The sequence below is a fragment of the Crocodylus porosus genome, unplaced genomic scaffold (genome assembly GCF_001723895.1).
Source record: "Crocodylus porosus isolate Cpor-Errol unplaced genomic scaffold, CroPor_comp1, whole genome shotgun sequence".
Taxonomy (NCBI): domain Eukaryota; kingdom Metazoa; phylum Chordata; order Crocodylia; family Crocodylidae; genus Crocodylus; species Crocodylus porosus.
In genome coordinates, this window is record NW_017728935.1 from 774,379 (window position 1) to 797,158 (window position 22,780).

The 22,780-nt window shown below is 54.9% G+C and overlaps 1 protein-coding gene across 1 annotated transcript; it reads right to left on the reverse strand.

The window, feature by feature from the left end:
• MFSD4A (major facilitator superfamily domain containing 4A) lies at positions 1–22,778 on the reverse strand. The gene is made up of 10 exons (XM_019546555.1): positions 22,549–22,778; positions 16,688–16,886; positions 16,358–16,597; positions 9,715–9,883; positions 7,708–7,823; positions 6,754–6,927; positions 4,627–4,774; positions 3,929–3,999; positions 2,901–3,021; positions 1–1,909 (listed from the first exon to the last, which is right to left on the reverse strand). Exons 1-10 carry the CDS (start codon positions 22,776–22,778, stop codon positions 1,848–1,850), a joined length of 1,530 nt encoding a protein of 509 aa, XP_019402100.1. The 3' UTR covers positions 1–1,847.
• Between the last annotated feature and the right edge of the window lie 2 nt (positions 22,779–22,780).

Sequence of the window (22,780 nt, forward strand, 5' to 3'; positions counted from 1 at the left end):
CCATGGCTGAGTGGTGCTTATTGTGGAGTACCTAACTGTAGCCGCCATTGTCTGCCTTGTGCAGTCATGGCCCTGGGTACAGCTAGTATCTCTTCTCACTTGAGAAGAGACTTAAGCCTGTATTGTATAGGAGCGTGGCATGGCTTGGATGGGTGGAGAAAGCTACTTAACTTCTTTCCCTGGAGGCAGATGAGTGGTGAGCACCTGTGCTCTGGCAGTGGGGAAGGATTTCTCTTTGAGCCCCTCTGCTAGGATAAGGATTTTCCTCCCGTCAGAGCCTTTGCAGTGCTCTGTTTTTTTTCTAGTCTCAGCTGCTGGGTATGAAGGCAGGTGAAGGCTGGACAGTTGCCAAGATCTGCTCTCCTGCCCTGCAGAAATGTAGCATGAGGGTGGCACCACGTGGTGACGCAAAGGAATTACATTGCCTTCCTGAACTGAAAAAAAACAGCAGCCAAAACCATTGGGTAAAAGCTGTTCCTCCTGGAAGACACCTGTGGGGAACCCTTTTCACATCCATTCACCTTAACTGGGTTTAGCCTTCATCCCACAACCTAGGCTCACAAGAAGCAGTGCTTTCAAGGGAAGGCAGGAGGCAAGAGGCTCGTTCTAGAGCCCAGGGAGTCGTGCAGACTTGGTGGGTTTGTTGCATGGACTGAAGTTTGAGAAACCTGGACGCCACTGGTACCATTCTCATGGCAGCCTGCCACAAGCAGCAATTCAGACCGGAGATGCAGAGGAATGGAGAGAACCTGCAGTTCACACACAGCCACTACTGCTTGGCCAGAAGACACATTCGTCAGTCATGCTCAGTCTATTGAGAATATAGCAATCCATCACTTCTTTAATTAACATTGCTGTATATACACACTTACATATGTACAACCTCATACAGCAGTTGGGAGCAAAAACGAGTCCGGCTGAACTAATGTTAGATGCATCTCTTCCCACTCCTTCCCCCAATCAAAGTCCTTTCCTCAAGGCTATCACCTGGTTGTAACAGCATTGCTGGGTTTCGGCAGTACCTCAGGGAAGGCACCTTTTCTAGTAGGGATTGCACAGATCAAACAGCTGGAGGCTGGATCCCCTCTGCTCCCATTTCAGATGGAAGTTTCAATTCCAGCCTTCTTACAGACAGACACTGTAGCAGCTAACTTAATGACTTGAGCAAAGTAAACCATTGTAACTCATTCTTTCATCTGCTGCAGTAATTAATGAGTTAAATACTCAGCCTGCTGCAGCCTGTTGATTTAGGACTGCCTTGGTAAACAGAGCTGGTACCGTGGAATATATAACAACTACCCATTGTGCAAAAATATCGCCAGATCCTGCTAGGAGTGCGTGCCTGCATTCCCAAAGGGAATGGCCATTTGAAGGTTGTGCTGCTCTGTGCAGCAGTTTGCTGAAGGTGGTTCTGTAATGCTTAGAGGATGCTGTTTGGTCATCAAGACTGTGGAGACAGAGAAATTCTCCAGCATCCAAGAAATCTAGTGACCTGAACAAAGGGGATACCTCAAACTACGTGTGCATTAGGGACAGATGCAGAACCCCCATCTTGTTCTTGGCAGAAGCTGGGAAATCATCTTACAAGATTTGTTCTGTCATCCTCCTAGGACATAGGTGCCTGGTTTCAGTCCGCTGCTCTGTATTCTTCCTGAATGCACGAGTCTGAGACATCAGCAACATCCTGCTGTTCTTCGTCTTGGAAGGTGGCTGTTGGCTTTGATTTTTGATTGCAGAACACAAGGGCAATTTAGCCACAATGTGAAATCATCCTTATAAATAATGCTCAATTGTTTGCAGGTGTTTATTGCTAATATAGACAAACCGTCATCTAGATCCGGGCTGCCTTATTGCTGATAAAGTCCAGAGTCATCTGTCACTGTTGGCTTGTCAGGTGAGGCATCTGCATCTGCAAATCAAGATTACACACCTAGGAATATTGCACTGACAAGTGAATCAGTCTGTTTAATCCTAACATCCATTAAAAATCAAAGCTCATGCATTTTCCTCCATAGGGATGAGAACTCCTGCCCTATTGTGCGCTCTTTGCAGCACCGCTTAGAGTGGCCGGTCCAGTGCTATTAAGGGGAAGACTTTGTGAAATAAGGTAGGGGCTGAACTCAAAGCACACCATCTGTTCATTCTGGGCTCCTGTGTTTATTCTGCACCAACTTTGCTGATACGGTTTATCTGAGTCTGCTTCTACAGAGGATGGAGCTGAACTACACAACAGCTCTTCTCTGAGCAGGAGCAGCACAGCGCCCTTCTGCTTTCTTCCGCTGAGCCCTCAGTCCTGAGAGGTCCCTGCTGCTGGACCATGAAAAGTAAGGGGAGGGGGGGGTTGTTTTAAAGCAGGGTCCTGTTTCTATCCTCAACTCTTAAGGGATGAGCCAATGCTGTCACTTTAGCATAAGAGATGGTAGAAAGCTGGAACTACTGAAGTAGGTAGTGACCAGGCCAAGCAAGGTAATAAATGAGACCTCCCTTGTCAGTCCTGGCTTGGAGCCATTGCCTGGGATCCTAGGCAAGAAAGAGCAGGATTGGCATTGCCTGGGTTTGTAGGCAAGAAAGACCTTGATCCCTGGGTTTGGCTGGGAGACTGTACAGCTTTACCAGGATTTGCTCAGCCTAGTTTCTTTCTCAGCATCAACTCATATTCTGCTGTTCCTCCCCACCCCACAAACACGCCTCCTCTCCTCCTCATAGCAAAGAAAGCAAACGCAGGCGTGTGGCTGCCAGGGCTTTGTGGGCAAGTCAAAGCAGGAAGAGGGAACGGGAAGCAGCAGCAGAATAAACATTTCCTTGCATTTTGCTTGGACTGCTGCGCGCCTGGTCTAGGCTAAGGCACAGGTCACTTTTCCTCTCATTTTGAAGCAGGGTTAAGTGCTGCCATTTCTTACCTGATGAGGGCTTGGGGTGCATCCTGTGGAAAAACAGGAGGAAAGCGTAGAAAGTAAAGGCCAAACCTCCAAAGATCATCCCGCAGACCAGGAAACTGTAGCTGCCCTGCTCATGGATCATCTGCAGCAAAAAGAAATGGGGGTCTTCAGTACAGCTGAGAAAGGGACAGCAGGTCCCACTGAGCACGGGGGGAAGAGCAGCTGTTTGGGTTATAATACCTGCCTGAACCAGCCCTGTCCCTTGTGAATACAGGAAGACCCTTAACTCTGCCTCTCTCAGCACGGGACGTGGAGTCCAACCTACTGACCCCCAGGGCAAGCACCAAGCCCCATCTGTTTTCTCAGGCTCAGGAAGAGATGGGTTGGGTAGACAGAGTCTTGCTATATATCAATCTAGATGTTGTTTGCAAGCATCCCTATGTGACATGAATGCTTATAAGACAAAAAGGCAGCATTCTCATTAAGACCTGGCTCCCGGCTCAAGATGACGTAGTGTTTCTTTTTCTCCCAGGGTCAGGTTGTTATCCCCACCAAAGTTACACCGGCTTCTGTGGGAAAGGGCCCCAGCGCGACCTGACAGCAGCTGGGTCTCTGCCATTGCTGGCTAGCCGTTCCTTCATTGTATTTCAGACTAGCGACTAAATTTTCACCACTGAATGGGGGGGGGGGGACCTCACAGCTGTAGTGGTAACAAGACACCTGCTATAACAGAAGTGGGTAGAGGCCTAAAAGAACCCAAGATGGCAGACTGTGGGAGTAGTTGCTCCATTTCGTATACAAACTTAAAGAATGCAAAAGCCTCTTTCTTTGCCGTTAACACTGAAACCCCTCTGCAGCGAGGAAGAAGGTAGCACCATACAGCAATTGCTAAAAAGGGCTGCTGGTAGTCTTGAGCTAATGCCTCCCTCCTACATTTCCTCGGAGACAGATTCTCCCAGAGCTGTTGCAAATGCGAGTCTTACTCCAGCCTCCTGAACGCAGCTCTCTGTGGTTCCCTTCAAGTTTCTCGCTTTCCCTTCTGCACTTACCGACCCCACCAGTAACTGTAGCGTCATCTCTCCGATGCCGGCGCCAGTCACCAACACCGTCGTGGCACAGCCTAGAAACGAGTGGTAAATTGTAATGTCAGATCTGGCCAAGAGCATCTTTACACAGTAGTGCAAAAGAAGGCATTGCGTGCTAACAGCTGCAGCCACATCTCCCCCAGGTTCCTCATCTGCTCAGCCCAGGTGGTTGTGCAGGCACTGATGTTACCTCCATTGGCTTTGCTCCTTCACTGTATCCCACCTCGGTGAAAAGAGCCAGGTGCTGTGGTTGCCTCATGGCATGGAGGCTGGTAACAGCCGTGTGTAATCCAACTCCTGGCTAGAGCACATGATTTCCTGTGTGTCTGAAGCTCAGTGGCTTTCCTAAACCGAATAAGGTTCCCATCACTGCAGTTGACACCGTTCCATGACTGGGACATGATGCAGCTGCCCTGGAGCCGTGCATCTTGGAAGCACCCGCAAGGTTTCCAGGACCCCCTTCAGTTGTTAGCAGCCTACCACTGAGCTAAGTGCCTGCTCTGCCACGCGTCTAGGCCTGTACAGATCAGCCCTTTCTGTCCACACGCAGCTCACCAGCTTGCTCTACCCTTGAAACTGCTGCCTGGGGTCCTTTTACTGCACCTCCCCTGGGGTTGTTCAAGCAACACAGGGTGCAGGGCTCCTCTCTCGCATCTGCTTACCTTTGTACTGCAGGATGTCCTCGGTGTAGGCCAGCATGCTGGGGAAGGTGCTGCTGAGGAACAGGCCCAGGCATGCTGTCCCCACAAACAGGAAGGGAACGCTGTGGGAGAAAATCAGGAGCAGGAGGAAAGTTACAAGCACCCCGACCTGCAACAACATAAGCTCAGAGTCACTTCCAGGAAACACAGGGAGCAGTGTGGTCGGGGTGCTGGGGTGTTTAATTAAGGAGGGAACTGGAAAGGAAATGTGTAACAGGCCATGCAGACGGAAAGGATCTCTGTTGCTGGAAGAGCAGGCTCAACAGCTAGAGAGGAAGTAAATGGTTCAGGCAGCTCCTGTCTGACTTGGGTCAATCATTTGTTCTCACTTTGTATGGGCAAAGGATGAGGGGCAGTTGAGCACATTTTGGAAACCTGGAAGTCAGCCGGATCGTCCTTATCAGGCTTCATTCTGGGCGTGCTCTCCGTAGCACTTGGGAGCTGCTCAGCATCTGTGCCTTAACCACCCTTGTGGCCTAAATACAGCAGGCTCCCAGGTGAGACGCAAGTAGCAAGACCTTACAGACATGAGGAGAAGAATGGATTGCTTGCCCTCTCCCCTTTATTTGAGGCTGCTTCATTTCTAATGGAGTTTAAAAGCAATGTTTTGCTATTTCCTTATTTGCCTGCAAGTGTGACCCAAGTCAGTGCAGCTCCCTGGAGTCCAGCAGAGGGAGCTCGCACATTTTTGTAATCCCAGCCTACCACTATAGGAGGTTTTTTTCCCTTAATTCCTTGGGGACTGAGTGATGGATACATAGGAACCCAAACATGCACGCACAAAACAGTCAAGAACCTAAACACCAAATTAATGTTTCGTTACAACAGCTGACAGCACTACAGCAGACATTATTCAAGGCTTTCAAAGTCAAAGAGGCAGGTAGTTTTCCAGCCGTGGGCAACGCCCATTAAACAAGTGGCAAAACTTCCAACAAGTCCTGCAGGTCTGGCAATGACCCCCAGATCAGCACCAGCCAACACACCCAGCCCTTGCTCCTGGGAACGATTATGCCGCATGTCCAGAGACGCAGTTCAGAAGAAAGTGCTAGTATCGCCATGCTGGACAAGTAACTGGGACAGGGTTGTACTCCTTCAAGTTATGGACCTCTCCTTCTAACCAAAACATTTCTGTATCTTTTCACCTGTATAATAGCTGTTGTCATCTGTCTGTGACTTTCATGCCATTTTTGCTCTATCCTTTTTGATTTGTGTTATAGTTACCACGGTACTGCAGACCAATGGTTTTCAACCGTTTTTTCATTTACAGACCTCTAAAAAATTTGAATGGAGGTGCCAGACTACTTTGGAAATTTTGACTGGAGGTATGGACCCCTTTGAATTGTAAGTGTGAGCACTCACATACTTTTGATTGATGATAGCCATCTTTCATGGGCACCTTGGATAGTCTGCAGACCCCCAGGGGTCCATGGACCCCAGGTTGAAAAACACTGTCGTAGAGGAATGCGCAGCACTAATACCAGCGACAGTATTTTGTGTCCACCTCTTCCTGCGTCCCTGCAAAGCTTGCTCTGCAACCACAGCTGTATGCTGAGCGCAGCATTTCACCGAACTGCCTACGCTGTCTGTAAGCGATTACACTTTGTTTAGACCCAGCAAAAATACAGGTAGCTGTTAAAATTATTTCTTCCAGGCGGCACTAGTTTGCATTTGTCATCATTAAGCTGCCTAGCAGTTGGATAACAGCACATACAAGCTGGGGGGCTCCTACTTAAATCACTACTGCTACAGAGCTGAGGGGCACTAGAATCACAATTGCAGCAGGTATGATGGGCTGCACTGAAATAATTAAGGATTTGATTCCCCTGCCGTACGCTACCATGCCAGTAAATTAAGATGACAACTGCTTCGCTTAACACTTGTACTGCTTTCCAACATGTCGGGCTCTTTCTTGCTTTCAAATCCATGAAAATCAGCCCAAATCAGTGGTTTGTATACTTCTGCGTTGTCATCTACTCTCAGCCTCTTTGCGCTAGGTTAGCTACAGCAACCTGGGGGCAGAATCGGCTCGGGATGTCTTACCCCTCTAAATCTAAAGCATGCAAAGGGTGATAGTCGAGCTCGCCGTACCACATTTATGAAGACCATGGTTGTGGGCTTCATTCTGTAGGACACCAGGATGGAGATGAGCCTGCCAAGCGTGATGAATCCCCAGAACAGGCTGGGCAGGTAGCCGGCCGTCTTATGTCCCACCGAGAGAGGTTCCTCCACGGCGTAGCTGTATATGAACCCAGAGTATTCCCCCTGCAGAAAAAACGGACAGCACCTTTGCACCTCCCAGGCCTAGCTCCTTGCAGGAGAAGGGTCAGATCTCTGCACGTATTAATAGCAGCATGATTGCTCTGGGGACCCAAGGCAACTCAAATGGGGCAGGCTTGAAGCAGCGCTAAACACCTGCTCTTTGAGCGGGACACCTTGAAGCGTATCCGGCTGGGCATCCAGGTCACGCGCCCGCACTTGACAACTCTGGGACCAAAGTGACCGCATGGACCGAGGCAGGCAAGGGGCCCTTAGGAGCCCAGAGTGAATGCACGGTCCCACCGTACCAGACGCATGCCATGGGCCGACTCCCCAGCTTAGCACCTCTAGGAGGTCGAGTCGGGAGCCTTGCCAGAGAGCAGGTCCGGCAGCCACGGCAAGGATGCAACTGCTGAGATACGGCTGGGTCGTTGCAGTCGATTCCTCCCTCAGGCTTACGCTGATCCGTTGTGCGGACGTGCAGGAGCCCGCTCTGGTACTGCGGGCAGTCCAGCTGTGGCAGCACAGGGCTTGATGCCAGGTGCAAAACCTTCGTGAGAAGCAGGCTCAGCAGCCGGGCACTGGGTTAGTGCTCCTCCTGGCATGGCTCCCTCCTGGCATGGCTTGATGCCTACCAGTGTGCAAGCTACCTGGGTGCCCACCCTGCTGCTGTCCTGGCCGTCACTGCCACATCGACACACTGGAGACCCAGCCCCTGGGGGGAGAGAGCAGGTAGCTTTGCTTCGGCGTGGAAAGAACGGACCGAGGTTTGCTTCAGGGACTTACCGTGATCCCGTCTGTCATGAAGAGGACCAGGGCCCCCGTGATGTGCACGGCAAAGTAGGAATAAGAAGCCCCTCGGAAGTTTTTGCTTTGGCAGCAGCTAAATAAGTCGTTGTGCCCTGGGTGAAAAACAATGGAAAGCTTAGGTGGAAATCAGTCCAGCCAGGCTTCTCTGGCACACACAGGGCATTTGTTGCGTTATCTGCTCCAGGACAATGAAAGGGAACAAAGGGATCCCTCAGGGCTCTGTAGGGCACGGCAAACGCACGGGGCTAGACTTTCTACAGCACTTCAGAAGCATCCTGCCTTGCTGAGCTGTTGTTTCAGCAGCTTGTGCTTTGGGCCCAATCGGGATCAAAACTGACATTTCAGAAAAGGGCTCCCAAAATACCATCGGAGCTGTGATTGCTCTCCTTCAAACAAGCAACAACTCCGGTCTGCGCATTTCACCTCTGGCTCGGGGCAGACAGCCCAAGGACAGAGCTGATGGGGCCCACAGTTTCCATGGCAGGACTGACTCCAGACTCTGAATGCAGCTCAGGGCCCCACCGCTGCCCTTTGTACGATCACGCAGCAGCAGCTGGCCTTGCCCCGGAGAAGTCAATCTCTGGGATTAGACCATATCAAACAGGCACTGGGGAAAGAACGAAGGTGCGGAGATGGCCGTCTGCAGAAACGGGCAACAGCAACCTTGAGTCATGAGACCGTGGCGCCCCTTCCTGTCCTCGGAGCACGTGCTCGTTAGTGAAAGTCTCCATCAGCATCCGAGATCAGGGCAGGAGTGCTCGCATGCTTGGACCCTGCTTAGACGGGCCATGTCTACACTTCACCAGCGGATTTTACTAGCCGAGGCTGCCATGCAGCAGAGCTGGGCTTTCCACGGGCATAGCTGCTCCTAGCCCTGAGCTCTCCCTCGCAATGAGCACGGTGTTACTGGGCTCACAACCTCTCCGCTGGGGCGTTTTGCTGGAGTTCGCACATGTCTGGCCGTGCAGACTCCCGCCCCCTCCCTGTGGTGCTTCCTCGCTCTTCCCCTCCCTGCCCCTAGTTCCCTCTGCCTTGGAGTCAATCCCTTTGCTCTCTTCATTGCGAGGAAAGACGTGTTCCTGCTTGTGCGACTGCCACCATCAGAGGGCTAAAAGCATTTTGAAATTCCCCTAGTCCCACTAGTGATCTGCTTCCCCTTTGTTTCTCCTCGCACCAGCAAGTGCAGCAGGGACTTAAGAGCCCCAAGTTCTGCCTTCCCAAACGAATGGGGCACTTCCACATTGTGGGAGCCTGAAGCTGGGGCAAAGTCCCAGGGTTTTGCAGGTTTACCTCTGGCCATAAGGGCCCAGCTCCTGGTCATTTTAAATACAGCAGCAAATGCACAGAAACACTTTCACCCCTGTAGGATCAGAGGAAATGTTGCCTGGACTCAGCTAAACTTTTGCCTATAGTCTAGAAAAGTTATCCGCAGCTACTGACTCGGGAGACTTATCTGCAGCTCTGCCGCTGGCCTGCTGTGTCCTCCAGAGTGAGGCACTTCTCCCTCTGCCTCTGTTTCCCTTCCCTTCCCTTCCCATCCCCTCTCCTTTCTTTTCAGACCACAAACTCTTCCCCACAGAGCGACTCCAGCCATGTTCAAGGACACAGCCCAGCACAGTGACCTAGGTTGAAGCTTTTGAAGTGCTGCATAAAGAGCCAGCTCTGGGGGAAAAACTCCCCACCTACCAGTGCTTCCAGGAGCAGGCACCAGCTGCAAGAACTCCTTAGGCCACGGAGCCGCGGGCTGAGCCGCACCGCTGGAAAGAGACACCAGGACCCGGCTGAGCCTGGGCTCCCTGCCCTGGAGACCGGGTGGAACATGCCAAGGAAACCCACCAAGGCTCACAGGGCTCTTGCACGCCCGTGCTCTGCCCGCCCCGTCGGATGGCTTGGCTTCACCGTGGCACCTTCCCCTGGATCTCGCTGGTGGCCCCATCTTTGGCCCCCCTGCTCTGAAGCAGGTACAGGAGCCGCCCCGCTCACCTCCGTCCGGCTGGGCTGCCCGTGACCCAGCGGAAAGCGCGTCCCTCGCAGCCGGGCGCGTTTCCATCGCCAGCTCGTCTGCGGAGAGCAGTGGGGGGCTGCTGCTCTTGAGGCAAGGCACCAGCCTCTCCTTGTACAGCAGGAAGAAGACGGCGATGGGGACTGGCAGCTGGGGAAGCAAGGGACACGGCAGGTAAGCTCGGTCTCGACACGAGTGCACATGTTCTTCAGAGGGGATAAGGGCTGCTCCGCTCGCGCCTAGCGGGCTGCGTCGGGCACGTGCATTGCATCTATCCTTGCCAAACACCATCTCTTTCTCCCTGGAAGCACTAGGCTGGGCACCTGCAACGGGCTCAAGCGGGAAGGGGAGTGAAGGATGGAAATTTTCCCTTCTCCCTGTGGAGAGCCCTGGGGTTTGATGGCGACGCGGAAATGGGGGGGTGTAATTTGGGAGCCCCTTGCTCCCACTGATCTTGGCAGCCAGTGGGGCGATGTTTCCCAGGATCTCTGCTCTCAGTAAGGGCACATCCAGCATTGTGGTGCTCACAGGGCAGAGGAAGGTGCTGGAGGACTGGGGCCGGGGGAGCACAAGGCACAGGAGAGGCCACTGCTCCTGCCTGCCAGCACCGTGCTTCCAGTGGCTGCCTTGCAGGCGCAGCCCGAGGCAAGGCGTCACGCCCCGGGGCCACCCACGGCACGGCGGTGCCTAGAAATCCAGGGGGACTCTCTCTTTTTTTTTTTGTTTCAAGAGAAAATAAGGGAAATTAAATAAAGTCCCCGTTCCTCCTGAACCAAAGTCCTGTTTATTCTGCGCTGTGGGAGAAAGCCAGGAAATCCATAAGTTACAGCTCCCGCTGTCCCGCTCCAGCCACTCAGCTTGTTTTCTCCATGTCTGTGAGCCCGTGTGCACACCAGCTCCAGGCTTCCTGGCTTTTGTTGGCCCGGGCTCCTATTTCAATGTATGGAGGATTTTTCCCGCCCCCCCGCTCGCTCTCTCCCTTGAATTAATTTATGAGGACTCCATTGTTCTGGGAACAATAGGAACGGGAACAGCCAGTTTGGTCCCAGGGATAAGCGTGCTCGCTGGACAGCTCTAGTCCTTCCGGAGGTCAGGACCAGGGGTTTCTCTTTTAATTGCAGCTGAGAGGCCTTGGCTGTGCAGGCAGTTATTGCACCGTGCACCCCCCAGCCTGAGGGGACACCTTGCAGGTAAAGCCCTGAATCTGGAAGGCAGGAACCCATGGGGAAAACCCCCATCTCCCTGCCAGCCCCCCTACGTGACCCTAGATAAGTCACTTGCTTTCTCCAGGCATCCAATTGCCCCATCTGCCAAACAGGAGGGATGATTCGTGGCTTCTCTTGCTCTTTGCCCATTGACACTAGCATCTTCAAGGCAAGATTTGCTCTCATTGCAGGCCTGTACAGTGTCTAGCACCACAGAGACCCAAACTTGGGTAGGAGTTGAGCGAATATCATTAGCATACTTTACAGGCGGCCCCCGCCCCACGGGAAGCGATGAGCCTGGATCACGACTCAAACCCACCGTGGCACAGAGTAAGCAGCTGTTTCTGGAGCCAAATACAACAGTGATGCCCAGCACCCGACTGCCTCGCACAAGTGCAAAGCGGAGGCAGGGGCAGACACTGAACCCGGAGGTCCTGCTGTGCAGCCTGCACCAGGGCAGCGGAGATGCACCCTTTCCTCTGATGCTGCAAATGAGAGGATGAAGCCCTGGCTGCATTAAGGGGAAAGAAGAGGCGGCTGTAGCTGAAACCAGGGTGGGGCGAGGGCCTAGGGCAGGGTGTCTGCACCACGTGAACACACAAATGAATGCAACAGCTCCACAGGGGAATTCTGTCTGGGCAAAGGGCCCAATCCACCCTTGCTGCCAGATGTGCCCAGTGGAGAAAGGCAACCGGGGGCTCACAAAGCACCCCCACCAGCAGGTACTCGGCGCCTCTCTTCACTAAATGTCTCCACGTGTCCCAGCAGAGGAGCTCAAACAGCGACGCCGATGAGGCTCACCGACTCCCAGGGGTGGTTTGTTTGCCAAGATACACAGGGGCAGGGCTGATGCCTTTATTACAGGAACTTGCTACTTGGCTCCTAAGAGCAGCTCCGGTTTCTTACTGAGCTGCTTGGCAGGGGTTTGCTGAGAGCAATCTGTGCCTGCAGGGAGCTCGCACACAACTCTCCAAGGAGGAACAGCTGCTGCAAAAGCCAGGGGCGTTTCATGGCCGGGCGCTGGAGATGCCTCCTAGTCTGCATGAGCAGTTCAGCCTCAGTAGGATGGGCACAGCCAGGCAACAGACCTTGTTCTTGGGCCGTTCCCTCTGGGTGCAACTCCTACAGCCTTCGGCAGTGCACGGATGAATGGGGCCCATTGTTGTTTAAACTTAGCATCTAGCTGGGAACTTTTGATGGGTTGGACCCCTGGAGGAAGCAGAACGACTCCCCGGGTTGTTCCTGCGGTTACAATTAATCTCTCTCAATAAACGCAGCGGTTGTTTTTCTCCTCCATTGGCCATGCAGCACTTGATGAACTATTATTCCAAACTGGGCAAACTGGCCCCTCCAGAAGGTAAACACAATGTTCAGCCTTGTCATCTCTCCTCTCGAGAGTCTATTTTGGTCCCTCGCCCTGAACGTACAGGATTGTTCCCTACTATTCCAGCCCGTCGACTCTGAAAGCGGCCGAAACACAATGCAGTTTCCACCACTTCCCTTGGGAAAATAACTTGACAAAGAAGCGGATCCCTCGCTCAGGAAATTTTGCTGATACCCAGCCTGCGACAGCTGGTCGGAAAATGGGATTCTGTTTTGTCGGAAATTCTGACAGGTTTTTTAAAAATTTGTTTTTCTTCCAAAACTGCAAGTTTTGGCTTCTCCTCTTGCACAACGAAAAATTTGGGCTTGGAATCATCCTCTCACTTCGGTTTGAAAATGCTGGAGTCATTTCATCCCAATCAGTTAAATGCGTTTGTTTTTTTCCCCCTACAGTGTTGAGAAAAAATTTAAAAAAACCGAGAGGGAAATGTATAAACATATCTTAAATATTGAAGTTGAAATGACAGAGCCCAAACGAAGCATTTCCACTTTACTGAAACGAGACACGAGAGCTGAAGCTCTTATTTCCATCTTTTCCTGGTCAAAAATGTCACTGTAGACCTGGTCCTAGGAAGTATTTAAATAGAGGCTTTCCAGAGCAAAACGTTCCTCCTAAAAACGTGGCCGCTTCTGCAGTCGGCTCTGCTTCACCGCATAGCCCTAGCTTGAATGTAGTCATTCCTCTCTCCTGGGCGCTTGGTGTTTTCAGGCAAGACCTGCCTGATTTCCTTGCTGCTCTCTGCCAAGCCTCTTCTGTTGCGTTGGGCGGAGGCTGGACTCCTTTCATCTGAACCGGCTGTCGGCGTGCTTGTGGTGCTGTGAGAGCGAGCGCTCGAGAACCCACCTGGGCCCAGAAATGTTCCTAAATCTTTAAACGTCTTGCTGTATTTTAGCCGGTAGCGACTTTGTGCCTCTGGGCTTTGCGAGTCTCTTGACAGCGAAGGTTGGGATGACAAATGCCTCTAGGAACTCCTTGCACTCGCCTCTGGAGGACCAGGCATCGGCACGGTCTGAGAAGGGGATGCTCGACCACGAAGGGTCTCCGCCACGTGCTTTCCTGGCCTTTTGCCTGGTTCCTGTTATCCAATCCTTTATCTAACACTCCTGGCTGTTTACTGGCTTCACGCGCCTGCTGTCCCTGAAACGTGGCCACATGAGCACCGACTCCAACCTTGCATCGCTGCTTCGGGTTTTATAACCCCATATGCAGGCCAAGGGTGATCCTGGGGGCCTCTGAACATCTTGGCAAAGAGAACAAGGCACTCTGGTTTGGGACTAGATGCATGGAGGAAGAGGAGTGTGTGCAAGCAGCACCCTGCTGCTCAGCTTTCCTTCAGTTTGTCACTTCTTCATGCCACGGGGGCAGGCCCACCGTCGCCATAAGCAAGACTTGAGTTTGTGGACTTGCCACCGACTTCAGTCGCAAGTTGAGCGGTTACAAAGCCACCTACACACAAGCCATGTGTGAAAATGCGGTTCATTCAACACAGGAACCTGGACACCAAGAAACCCGTGGAGGGCTGTTTTGGAAACTCAAGCAAGCTTGGAGGCCAGGTGACCTCCCATCAGCTTCCTTGGGAACAGAGCTGGGCCGCCATGCTAATTAAACTGACTGCGAACTATGCTTACGTGCATATGTGAACTGCTTTGTGCTAACAACTTGCATTGAAGGCTGCCTTTGCACATATCGTTCCTCAACTCAGAAAATAGTAAGGCTGGTGGAATTAAAAGCGCACCGAGGGAAAGGATAAAAGCTGGGTTCTTCCCTAGGGACACGGCATCCCTTTCTGTTCTGCTGCAGTGACACTCTTGATACCACTCATTTGGCTTTTTTGAGCTGACCTGACGAGGACAACTAAAGAGCTGCAAAGACCCGAGTCCAAGGGCAACCAGCTGGGAGATGCACCGCGATCCGTTTGCATCCATCCCGGAGCGGCCAGGTGAAAACAGAAGACATCTAAGCTAGAGCACAGCAGTGACTTGCTGCAGAATCCGTCCCTGGGGACAGACGTGTCTGGGAGCACTGCTGCCACTGAACTTAACATTTCTCTCTCTCCATTCACTGCTCAGAAACGTGATGCTGATCCATCAGTGCAGGAGAGGAAAGGTGGCCGAACACCTAGGCACGGGAGTGCTGGCTGGACCACAGACTCCTCGTGACACTGGGGGAGAGTCCCACGCTCCAGTTCCCTGTAAAACATGTCCAAACACAAATGCACAGTGCTGGACAACCCCCCCGCCCAGCCAGCCTCTGCCTGCTCCCCCATTCGACACGTCCGTAAAGGCACTTTCACTCAGTCGCTTGCTGGGCTGGAAACAAAGCTGTGGCCTTTCTGCTACCATCTTGCCTTCTCCTCTCATTTCAGTTGACACGCTCCACGAACTGGCAGGTCGTGTAGTAGCCTCCAGCTCTGGCGGCTGTCTGGTGCCATTTGAGAGCCAAGGCATCTGAACCCCGAGAGGATGCAAAGCAGTGGACGCGACCTGCTTTGATTTTCCTAGCAGCCTGTCAGCAGCAGTTTTGAGCTGAAACAGAGGTGGGGGGAAAGCATTCTGGCAGTGGAAAAGAGCGATGCAAGGTCAGCTCTCCTGTAGCTTGTCGGGGCCAGAACAACGTGACAAGCTCTCCTGGAGCCCCGCGGGTCTCGTCTTCCCGGCCGCACAGAACGCTCCTCTCCCCGCGGGAGCTCGCAGGACGCTGCCCTGTTCCTCCGGCAAGCAGTCGCTCGCTCTGCTCTGCTGGCCCTCGTCCAAGCCAAGCTCGTGTCATCGGCATCGAGCACAACCCCTGGCTCCTATCGCTGGAAAAGCCGTGCTTCTTGCCTGAAGACGCGGTCACACGCGCGCTGCCTCTGCCACCAAGGAAATAGCGTGGCAGCGACAACCCTCTGCCGAGCCGCCAGGGACTGGGAGCCGCATGTTGTTCCCCACTCCCAAGTTGGTGCATAGTGGCCAACAGCAGCTCCCCTTGCAGATAGCACCAGGAGAGACCCATGGTGCTATCTGCTGGGGGCAGATGTGACCAGCGCCTCTCTCTTGCATCTCGTTCACGAGACCAGCGCAGCATCCCCTCGCACCACAATGCAATGCCACGCTGGCTCCGGGGGGAAAAATATCACCTACCACGTCACCAAGCCCAGCTCCCTGCAGCACTTGCCAGAGGTGCCCTATTCAAGCACCGGCCCCATTTCCCTCTGCTGGCATCACACAGTAGCCTCAGTGCGAGGTGGGGCTGATAGCCATGCCCTTCAAGGAGACAGCGTGGCATCCCCTCTCCCCCGTGACAGCACCCAGTGGCTGCTGGGGCTGGGATGCCTTATACCCTGCTTCCCAACTGCATCCCCCAGAAACGTGCTGCAGAGCTTTGAAGACCACGTCCCACCGCCCCATGTCACCCTAGAGCCCGAGCAGCTCAGAAACCCCCCACGCTGTGTTAAACTGCCCCTACCCTGCACGGAGCGAGGCAGGGAAAGGGGCTAGCCTGCGGGCCTTGCTTCAGTGCAAGCTGGACGCTCAGCGAGAGCTGGCAACAATCCTGCTTCTCTGTCTGAATATTCACCAGCTGTGTCACACGTGCTGTGCCGGCTGGCTGAGCTGCCTGCCCGACCTCTGTGGTGACCCCCGCTCCCCACGCGGCCCGGTCTGGCTCTGGTATGAGAGGGGAGGGCTGAGAACCAGGGGCCCAAGGGGCTGCCAGCATCTCACTGCTGGCTTGATGTGCAATCGGGATGTAGCAGGGCAGTAAAGGACCCCGCTTTACTGCAAGGAGTTAGCCACCGCGGTTTTGTGCCGACCGTGATCTGCAAGGGGCAGGTGGATGGAGTTACCAGCTCGGCTCGGGCCTTTCCATCGCTGTAGAGGGGGCACTCAGCCCCAGGCTGCTGAGCCTCTCCACAGCCTTGGCTTCAGCGCAGTATCAGGGCCAGAGTCTGGGTCCTTAGCCAGGGGTAGGAAAGCCATGGGAGCGAGGGAAAAGGGCAGGGGAAGAGGAGCCCCGAGAGGCAGCGTTTCCGGTGACGTGTACCGCAGTACCTACGTTGATCAGGGCCATGATCCAGAAGGCATAGGACACGCGCGTCACCGCCACTCCGTCCATGGGCAGGTCGTAGTGCGAGAAGTTCCCGGGGTGATGGGGGACCAGGGACTTGCGGATGTGGGGGAGGTTGCTGGTGGCGTTGAGCGTGGCGTTGGACTGGATGCAGTTGGACTCTGAGAGGAAGGGGTCGGCTATCAGCGGGCTCAGCAGGGCTCCGAAGCCCACGAAGAAGTGAAGGGCCTGGAAGAGAGGACAGATGCACACCACTGAGGGCGGGAAGGCTGGCTGCAGCACGTCAGCCCGGCGGGGAGGCCAGCACCCTCGCCTCACCTGCAGGAAGACGGCCGAGTCCTTCTGATAGATCTTCACCAGCTGCATGTTGGCGATGGTGTCGATACACCCCATGGCCAGCCCTGCCACAGCCATGACCACAGCCAGCAGCACCACATTGTGGCACAGGGGGATGATGGCAAAGACCACGGAGATGGCAAGGGAGGATGCAAAGAGGGCGATCAGCGACTGGGCCAACCTGAGCCAGGGAGAGAGAAGGAAAGGAGCCATTAGGAGAGGACCACGTAAGTCTGGCCTGAGGTCAGCTTGCTCCCACCACCCCCCTACCAGCTGCATCCCTGTTGTGCAAACAGGGATTTGCACCCACGAGAGCATAACAGATTGGTCACAGTGCCGGTGACTGCAGGCTAAGGAAAGGACTTAGACATAGGCACCTTTAAGAGCCAAAGCATGCGTGGACCCAACTGTGCCCAGGAGGGTCACGGTTTGGCCCTTGGATTTGCTTCTGTGCATTTCCAGGCCATTCCAGTGCTCACCTTATCTGACCTCTGGCTTTGCACGGGCCAGAAAACGGGGCTCCTTGTGAATTGGCTTGGTGGCCTGAAACGTGGCAGGGGAGGGAAGGAGAGATGGACAGGGTCGGGGAAGCGAAGCGGTACCGTAAGTCACGCGTGCAGCCTAGTAATGCAACCCCGGGTCACCCACGGCGGCAAGCTGTGACCAGCTGATGGTGCCAAACAGTAACAGGCGTGGTGTGTCGATGGACCCCGCACCAGGCTCAGCGGCACTAAGGACCAAAAGCAGCATGAAGAGCTGAGCCCACGTTCTCCTGCAGTGGTGAGGATGCAAAGGGGCTGCGTGAGCTGGGGGAAGTCAGCTCGGTGGATCCAGAGGACTCTGGTCCTTGGGCCACTGATTTTTTATTTAAAGGCTGATGAGACCCACATGCTACTTGCTGCTGCCCTGTGTGGTGCCAGGCCTGCAAAGGTCCCTCTACGAGCGCAAGTCTTGGGTGCTAGTATGCTGGAGTTCAGGAAGAAGTGTGCCGAGGGCCCCAGCTACCCTTCCCCGCCAGCTCCACCCTGGGCCTTGCACAAAAAGGGCTCGTGATCATGTCGCATGATCTCCAGCAACGCTTGCATGGAGGGACGATAACCTCCATGGCCGCTCCTGGGCTGGGAGCTCTAATCTAGTGGCATTTACATAAGCGCCTGTAGCCTGGAGGACAGCTAGAGGAGACGTGCCAAGGAGACGACTGGAGGAGATGGTGGGATGTGCCCTCCGCTCTGGAGGGGCTGGCGTCTGGGGTGGGGATGCGCACGGTCACCACAGCATGCAGCCCACCCCACGGGTCCTCTAGCACCCTGCAGGCCCCTCATTTGAAGGAAGTGTCTGGAGCACGCGGTTGTGGAAAAAACAGTCCAGACACGACCCAGCATGCGAGAGGTTCACAGACGATGCCACAAAGCCTGCCTGAGGCTGCAGAGAGCCTGAAACAATTGCCCGGGGTGGTGGTGATCTGCCCTCCTCCCCAAGGGCTAAACCAGCTGTTTCCACCAGGGATGATGTTAACCCCTGGCTTGTCTGTATGGGCTGTGCTTCAGCTCACATCACCAGCTTGGCCTCTTTTCCAGGCTCAAGCAGGTCTGGGGGCTCCTCCCTGAGCAAGGCGCTCCAACAACAGGAACGTTTGCTGCTCCTCCTTCCCGTCTTGCTCGCGGTGCTAGAAGTGCCCTGGCCAGGACTGCCAGCTCTCCAGGCCTCCTCGGCCCCCGGTGCAGACCCAGGCCACCTTCTCGCGCAGCTGGGTTGTGCTCGCCGCAGACGCGGCCTCTCCGGAGCCCCGTCCGCAGCACAGCAGCCGAGCCTATTCAGCGCACCCCGGTGACAGGCAGACGGGGTTGGGGGCTTCCCCTTTCCTCGGGGAAAAGCTGCAAGGATGCCAGCGGTGAGGCAGGCGAGCGGGTTACATCACGCGATGCCAGAGCCCTCCTGGCCTGCTGTCAGGTAATCGGGGAGCAAGGCTGCTCATCTGAGAGCAGAGCTCAGGTTGGCACGGTGCTGCCAGAAAGCTGCCAAGTCTGGAGGCAGGAAGGAAGGGAGGAAGGAAGCCGAGACCAGACAGCAAAGCGCTGAAGGGATCAAGACTAGCAAAATGTGGGACTGCAAAGTCAAAGCAAACAATGAGGAGCACAGGCATGTCTCTCCCCCAGCACAGACGGGCATTCGGGCCCTGTTCAAGCCTTCCCGCTCCAACAAAACACCTGCTGGCTTCTGGAGAGAGCATCGCTGCCTGGCTGCTCACAGGGGCGAGGAAAGGCCCTCCAGGATGTCTGCAGGCAAGAGGGGCTAGCATCGGGGACCTGCCATGTGAGCTGGCACAGCAGAGGCGGGCATGTTTGCAGAGGCTGGCAGGGCGCATCATTTGTCAACTGAAAGGATATGAGCACAAATCGCGTCCTAGCCCTCCCACCAGGTCGGGCACCTGCCAAGTCCGGAAGACTGGCACCAATTCCTGAGCCCAGCTCCTGGCCTCACTGAGCCCCTTCAGAGAAGAGGGCACAGCAGGCTGTAGAAAGCAGCCCGTGGAGAAGCAGGGCACCCACAGCCCAGCTCAGGCCGCTGGTTGCTAGCGGCGTGGCCTGTTGCACCACTTTTCAGTGCCCCTGGTTTCCCCCTCTGTGAAAGAAGAGGCACAGAACTAGGATTTTTTGCGCCACACTTGACTATTAGGCAGAAACGAGCAAGTTTCCTTCACGGTGCTGCTGGCTGGGGCACGCCGACTGCAGACTCAGAGGCCACCTCACCTGCGAGCTCGACTCCACGCATTCAAATTCAGCTCGTTTCCAAGGGCCGCCCCCATCTCAAAGGGCCTCGCTTCGTTTTTCCCCTTCCTTTTCACTTCATTGCTTTTTCCTTTTAGAGCCCTCATCCACAAGCTGGGGGGAGGAGGGAGTTAAACATTGTGTTTAAACCTGAACAGCAGAGCTGCAAGGCCCAGCGCTACCGAGGTGAAAAATAACAAGCAAATAAGAGGAGCCTCCAGCATGGAGGACCGAGGCGGCACCCTCGAGGGCGTGCAGAGCCCTTTGGGGGAACGAGAGGGAGGTTTGAGCAGCTGGTGAATACGAGGCCTGAAGAGACAGTCGAAACGTGCACCAAGAAATCCCAGAAATGCATGTCATGTTCTGCAGCACCAGCAAAACAACTGCCACGCTGCCCAGGCTTGGTTAGACAGTACCTCCATTACCAGGTTAAATATTAATTGCTAATTTATGCATGCCCTGAAAAGCACTAAAATGATCCAGATTTTTTTTTTTTTTTTTTAAAAGAAAGGAGCAAAAGTTTCCACCTCCGGCAATTTATCACTCATTACAGCCCCGCTGCTCCATGGGGCCCCTGGAACCAGCTGCTGCCAACTCTGCTGTGGATGGAGATGGAGGCCCTTCTCCCTTCCCAGCCCTGAACCCCAAGCAGAGCAGGCCTGTACCAAGAGAGCACAACGCAAGACTAAGAGGGAGTCAGGCTTCTCTTGAAAGTTAAACTCCCTGTAAAGCAAGCACGTGCAAGGCACATGCAAGACTTTCAGCTAAGACCCAGGCCCCATCGGTGGGTTTTATCTGAATGCTGCCAGCAGCACCGCGTGACTTGTGCTGTCTCCCCAGCTGGCTGCATGGGGATGCGGTGCTCAGCCATCGCAGAGCACAGCTCTGCGCACTCCTCTGTGGCCTGCCAGCCTCGGAGGTGCATTTCAGCAGGGTGCAAAGCAATTCTTGGACACGCGGGATTTTCACAAGTGAGGAGCATCCACACCTTCATCTGAATCCAAAGTGGGGGTGGGGGTGGGGGGGGGAAGCTGAGCAGCCTCATGCTCACAGGTGCGGGCGGCTCTTGCTTATGGGTCCGGACAAGCCCTGCGTTGGCAGGGGTGGATTACCTGTCATTCAGATACAGCTGCCTGCTACAGAGTTTCCTGCAGCTGCCTCTGAAGCAGCTGGTGCCGGCCAGAGACAGGATCCTGGAGTGGGACTGCAGGAGAGCAGGCCGTACCTCTCAGGACAGATGCAGTTTCCAGCAGGTGAAAGCAAAAAGGGGCTCAGGAGCAGCAGAAACGAAACCAGCCAGGCTTTGCCAGGCAGCGTAGAAGAGTGCCAGGAAAGTTCACGGGAGAGTAGGACCAGTCCTAACATAGATAGCTGCAAGGAGGTACGGGGGTAGTGAAAAACGAGAGGGAAGAGAGCAGGGCTGCTTCTCAGGAGCCTGGGGCTACATGCCCAGTGCTCCCTGCCTGGTGCCAGGTTTTCTGTTTAAGCTCCCAAGCATCCCAGGGCCAGATCTTCTGCAGTGCTCAGCACCCCGCAGCTCCCGCCAGGACTTTGAAGGCCAGATTTCCACATGTGTATCCAACCCATCGAGCTCTCTCGCAGCCTGGCCCAGAGCATACAACGCAATAAGAACCATTTGCGCCTTTTGAGTCATCCACGAACCGCACCCGTGCTTGCAAGAGGCAGGTACCCATGATCCTCCCCTGATGCCACAGTGCTCCGGATTACATCTAGCATTTCTCCAAACAAATGAAGCGCTACGTCTTGATCCATTGCGCGAAACCTGTTCCCACTCCTGCAAGAGGAATTATAGCTTGCATCACCTTGTAACGAGCTGTTCTTCCAACCCATACCACAACAGGATGCAAATTGTGAACACACTTGAGTCATAAGAAAATATCCCAGTAGTCCAAGTCATCAGAGATCTGCAAGAAGCCACATCTGTTCGGTCATATCTTTCATTAGACCGACTTGACAGCTGGGAGAGGTGCCTGAAAAAGCTTTTCACTTTGTGCCCTTCTTCACATCTAGCAAAGAAGGAGGAACAGCCAAATATGGCCTATTCCTCTCCCTGAAGTTTCATCACAGCACCTCCCACCAGTTGGAGGAAGAGAAAATGAACAGAATAAGATCAGTGCAAGGGTGTATAGGATGGACAAGACGGCTCTGGCGTTTTTCACGATTTGAGGCCCTTTTACTGCTCCTAAGTTTGACTCTTCGTTTGAATGGAGCAGGACGGGGGGCTGCAACCACACAGGACAGCCAAGGTGCACCCCGAATCGCAGGAGCTCCGTCCTGCCCTCCGCTGCACAAGCGCTGACCCCCAGCTCTCAGCCTGGTCACACAAGAGCACGGGGGGGACCCCGTGTTAAGCTTTCTGGCCAGAGGAGCCTCAGGAACGCCTCGAGCTCGACTACGCCAGGGCTACAGCCAAACCAGAGGGCCCGGTACCGGAGCAGCTGTGCCTTGACTTGACCTTTCATTTTGGCGGACAGGGGGGACAGAGCCGTAACAAAGAGCTAGTGCCAAAGAGGAACAAAGTCTAGATCGCGTCTGCACAATAAATTAGAACCGGGTCTCTCGCCTCGGCTGCAACAGCAGCAGTATAAAGGGGGTCTCCAGGACAGCTAGCAGCAGCTTTCACCCCTCCGGATCGGAGGAGGCGTGGAGCACGTAAAGGGGAGCCAGAAGTTCCTGGCTTATCCCTTCGTTATCCCCTTACTCTGCTCTGAGGCGAGCTGCCGGGTGCAGCGGAGACGCTGTCAACTGCAAAAGGGGCTAGAGGTTGCTGGCGTAGGTTCGGGCCAGGGACCCCGGCCGCCGAGCCGTGCAACGTGAGCTCGTGGGGAGCGCACCCCGCTCCGGAGCGGGCCCAGCGCTTCCCGGCCAGGCTCGGCAGCGGGCGTGTGCACGGCGGCCCGGCGCAGCCCCGCCAGCAGCGTCCCGCTCGGCCTGACCCTGCCGCCTGGGGCACGCGAGCAGCGGCGCCGCGTCTCCCGAGGTCTCCGCCCCGCAGCGGCGGGCCCGCTGCCCCCGGGCCCCCCGAGCGGCCCCGGCCCGCGCGCGGCGGCTTACGTGCGCTTGAGCAGGCCGCCCAGGCAGCTGCCGAGCAGCAGGCAGGACTGCTGCGAGAAGAAGACCCAGGTGAGCTGCGGCAGCGAGCTGCGCGTCTGGCAGCGCAGGTCCAGCAGCGTGGGGCCCAGGAAGGCGAGGCAGAGCCCGAAGCTGAAGAAGACGCTCCAGTAGGTGAGGGTGGGCTGCAGGTGCGCGCCCAGCAGCGCCCACACCCGCGCCGCGCCCCGCATCC

Coding starts and splice junctions, on each gene's coding strand:
- MFSD4A (XM_019546555.1), bottom strand. CDS start 22,778: ATGCGGGGCGCGGCGCGGGTGTGGGCGCTGCTGGGCGCGCACCTGCAG. Junction 7,824..9,714: donor GGCAGCCCAGCCGGACGGAG/GTGAGCGGGGCG, acceptor TTTTTCACCCAG/GGCACAACGACTTATTTAGC. Junction 6,928..7,707: donor TCATGACAGACGGGATCACG/GTAAGTCCCTGA, acceptor TTTTTTCTGCAG/GGGGAATACTCTGGGTTCAT.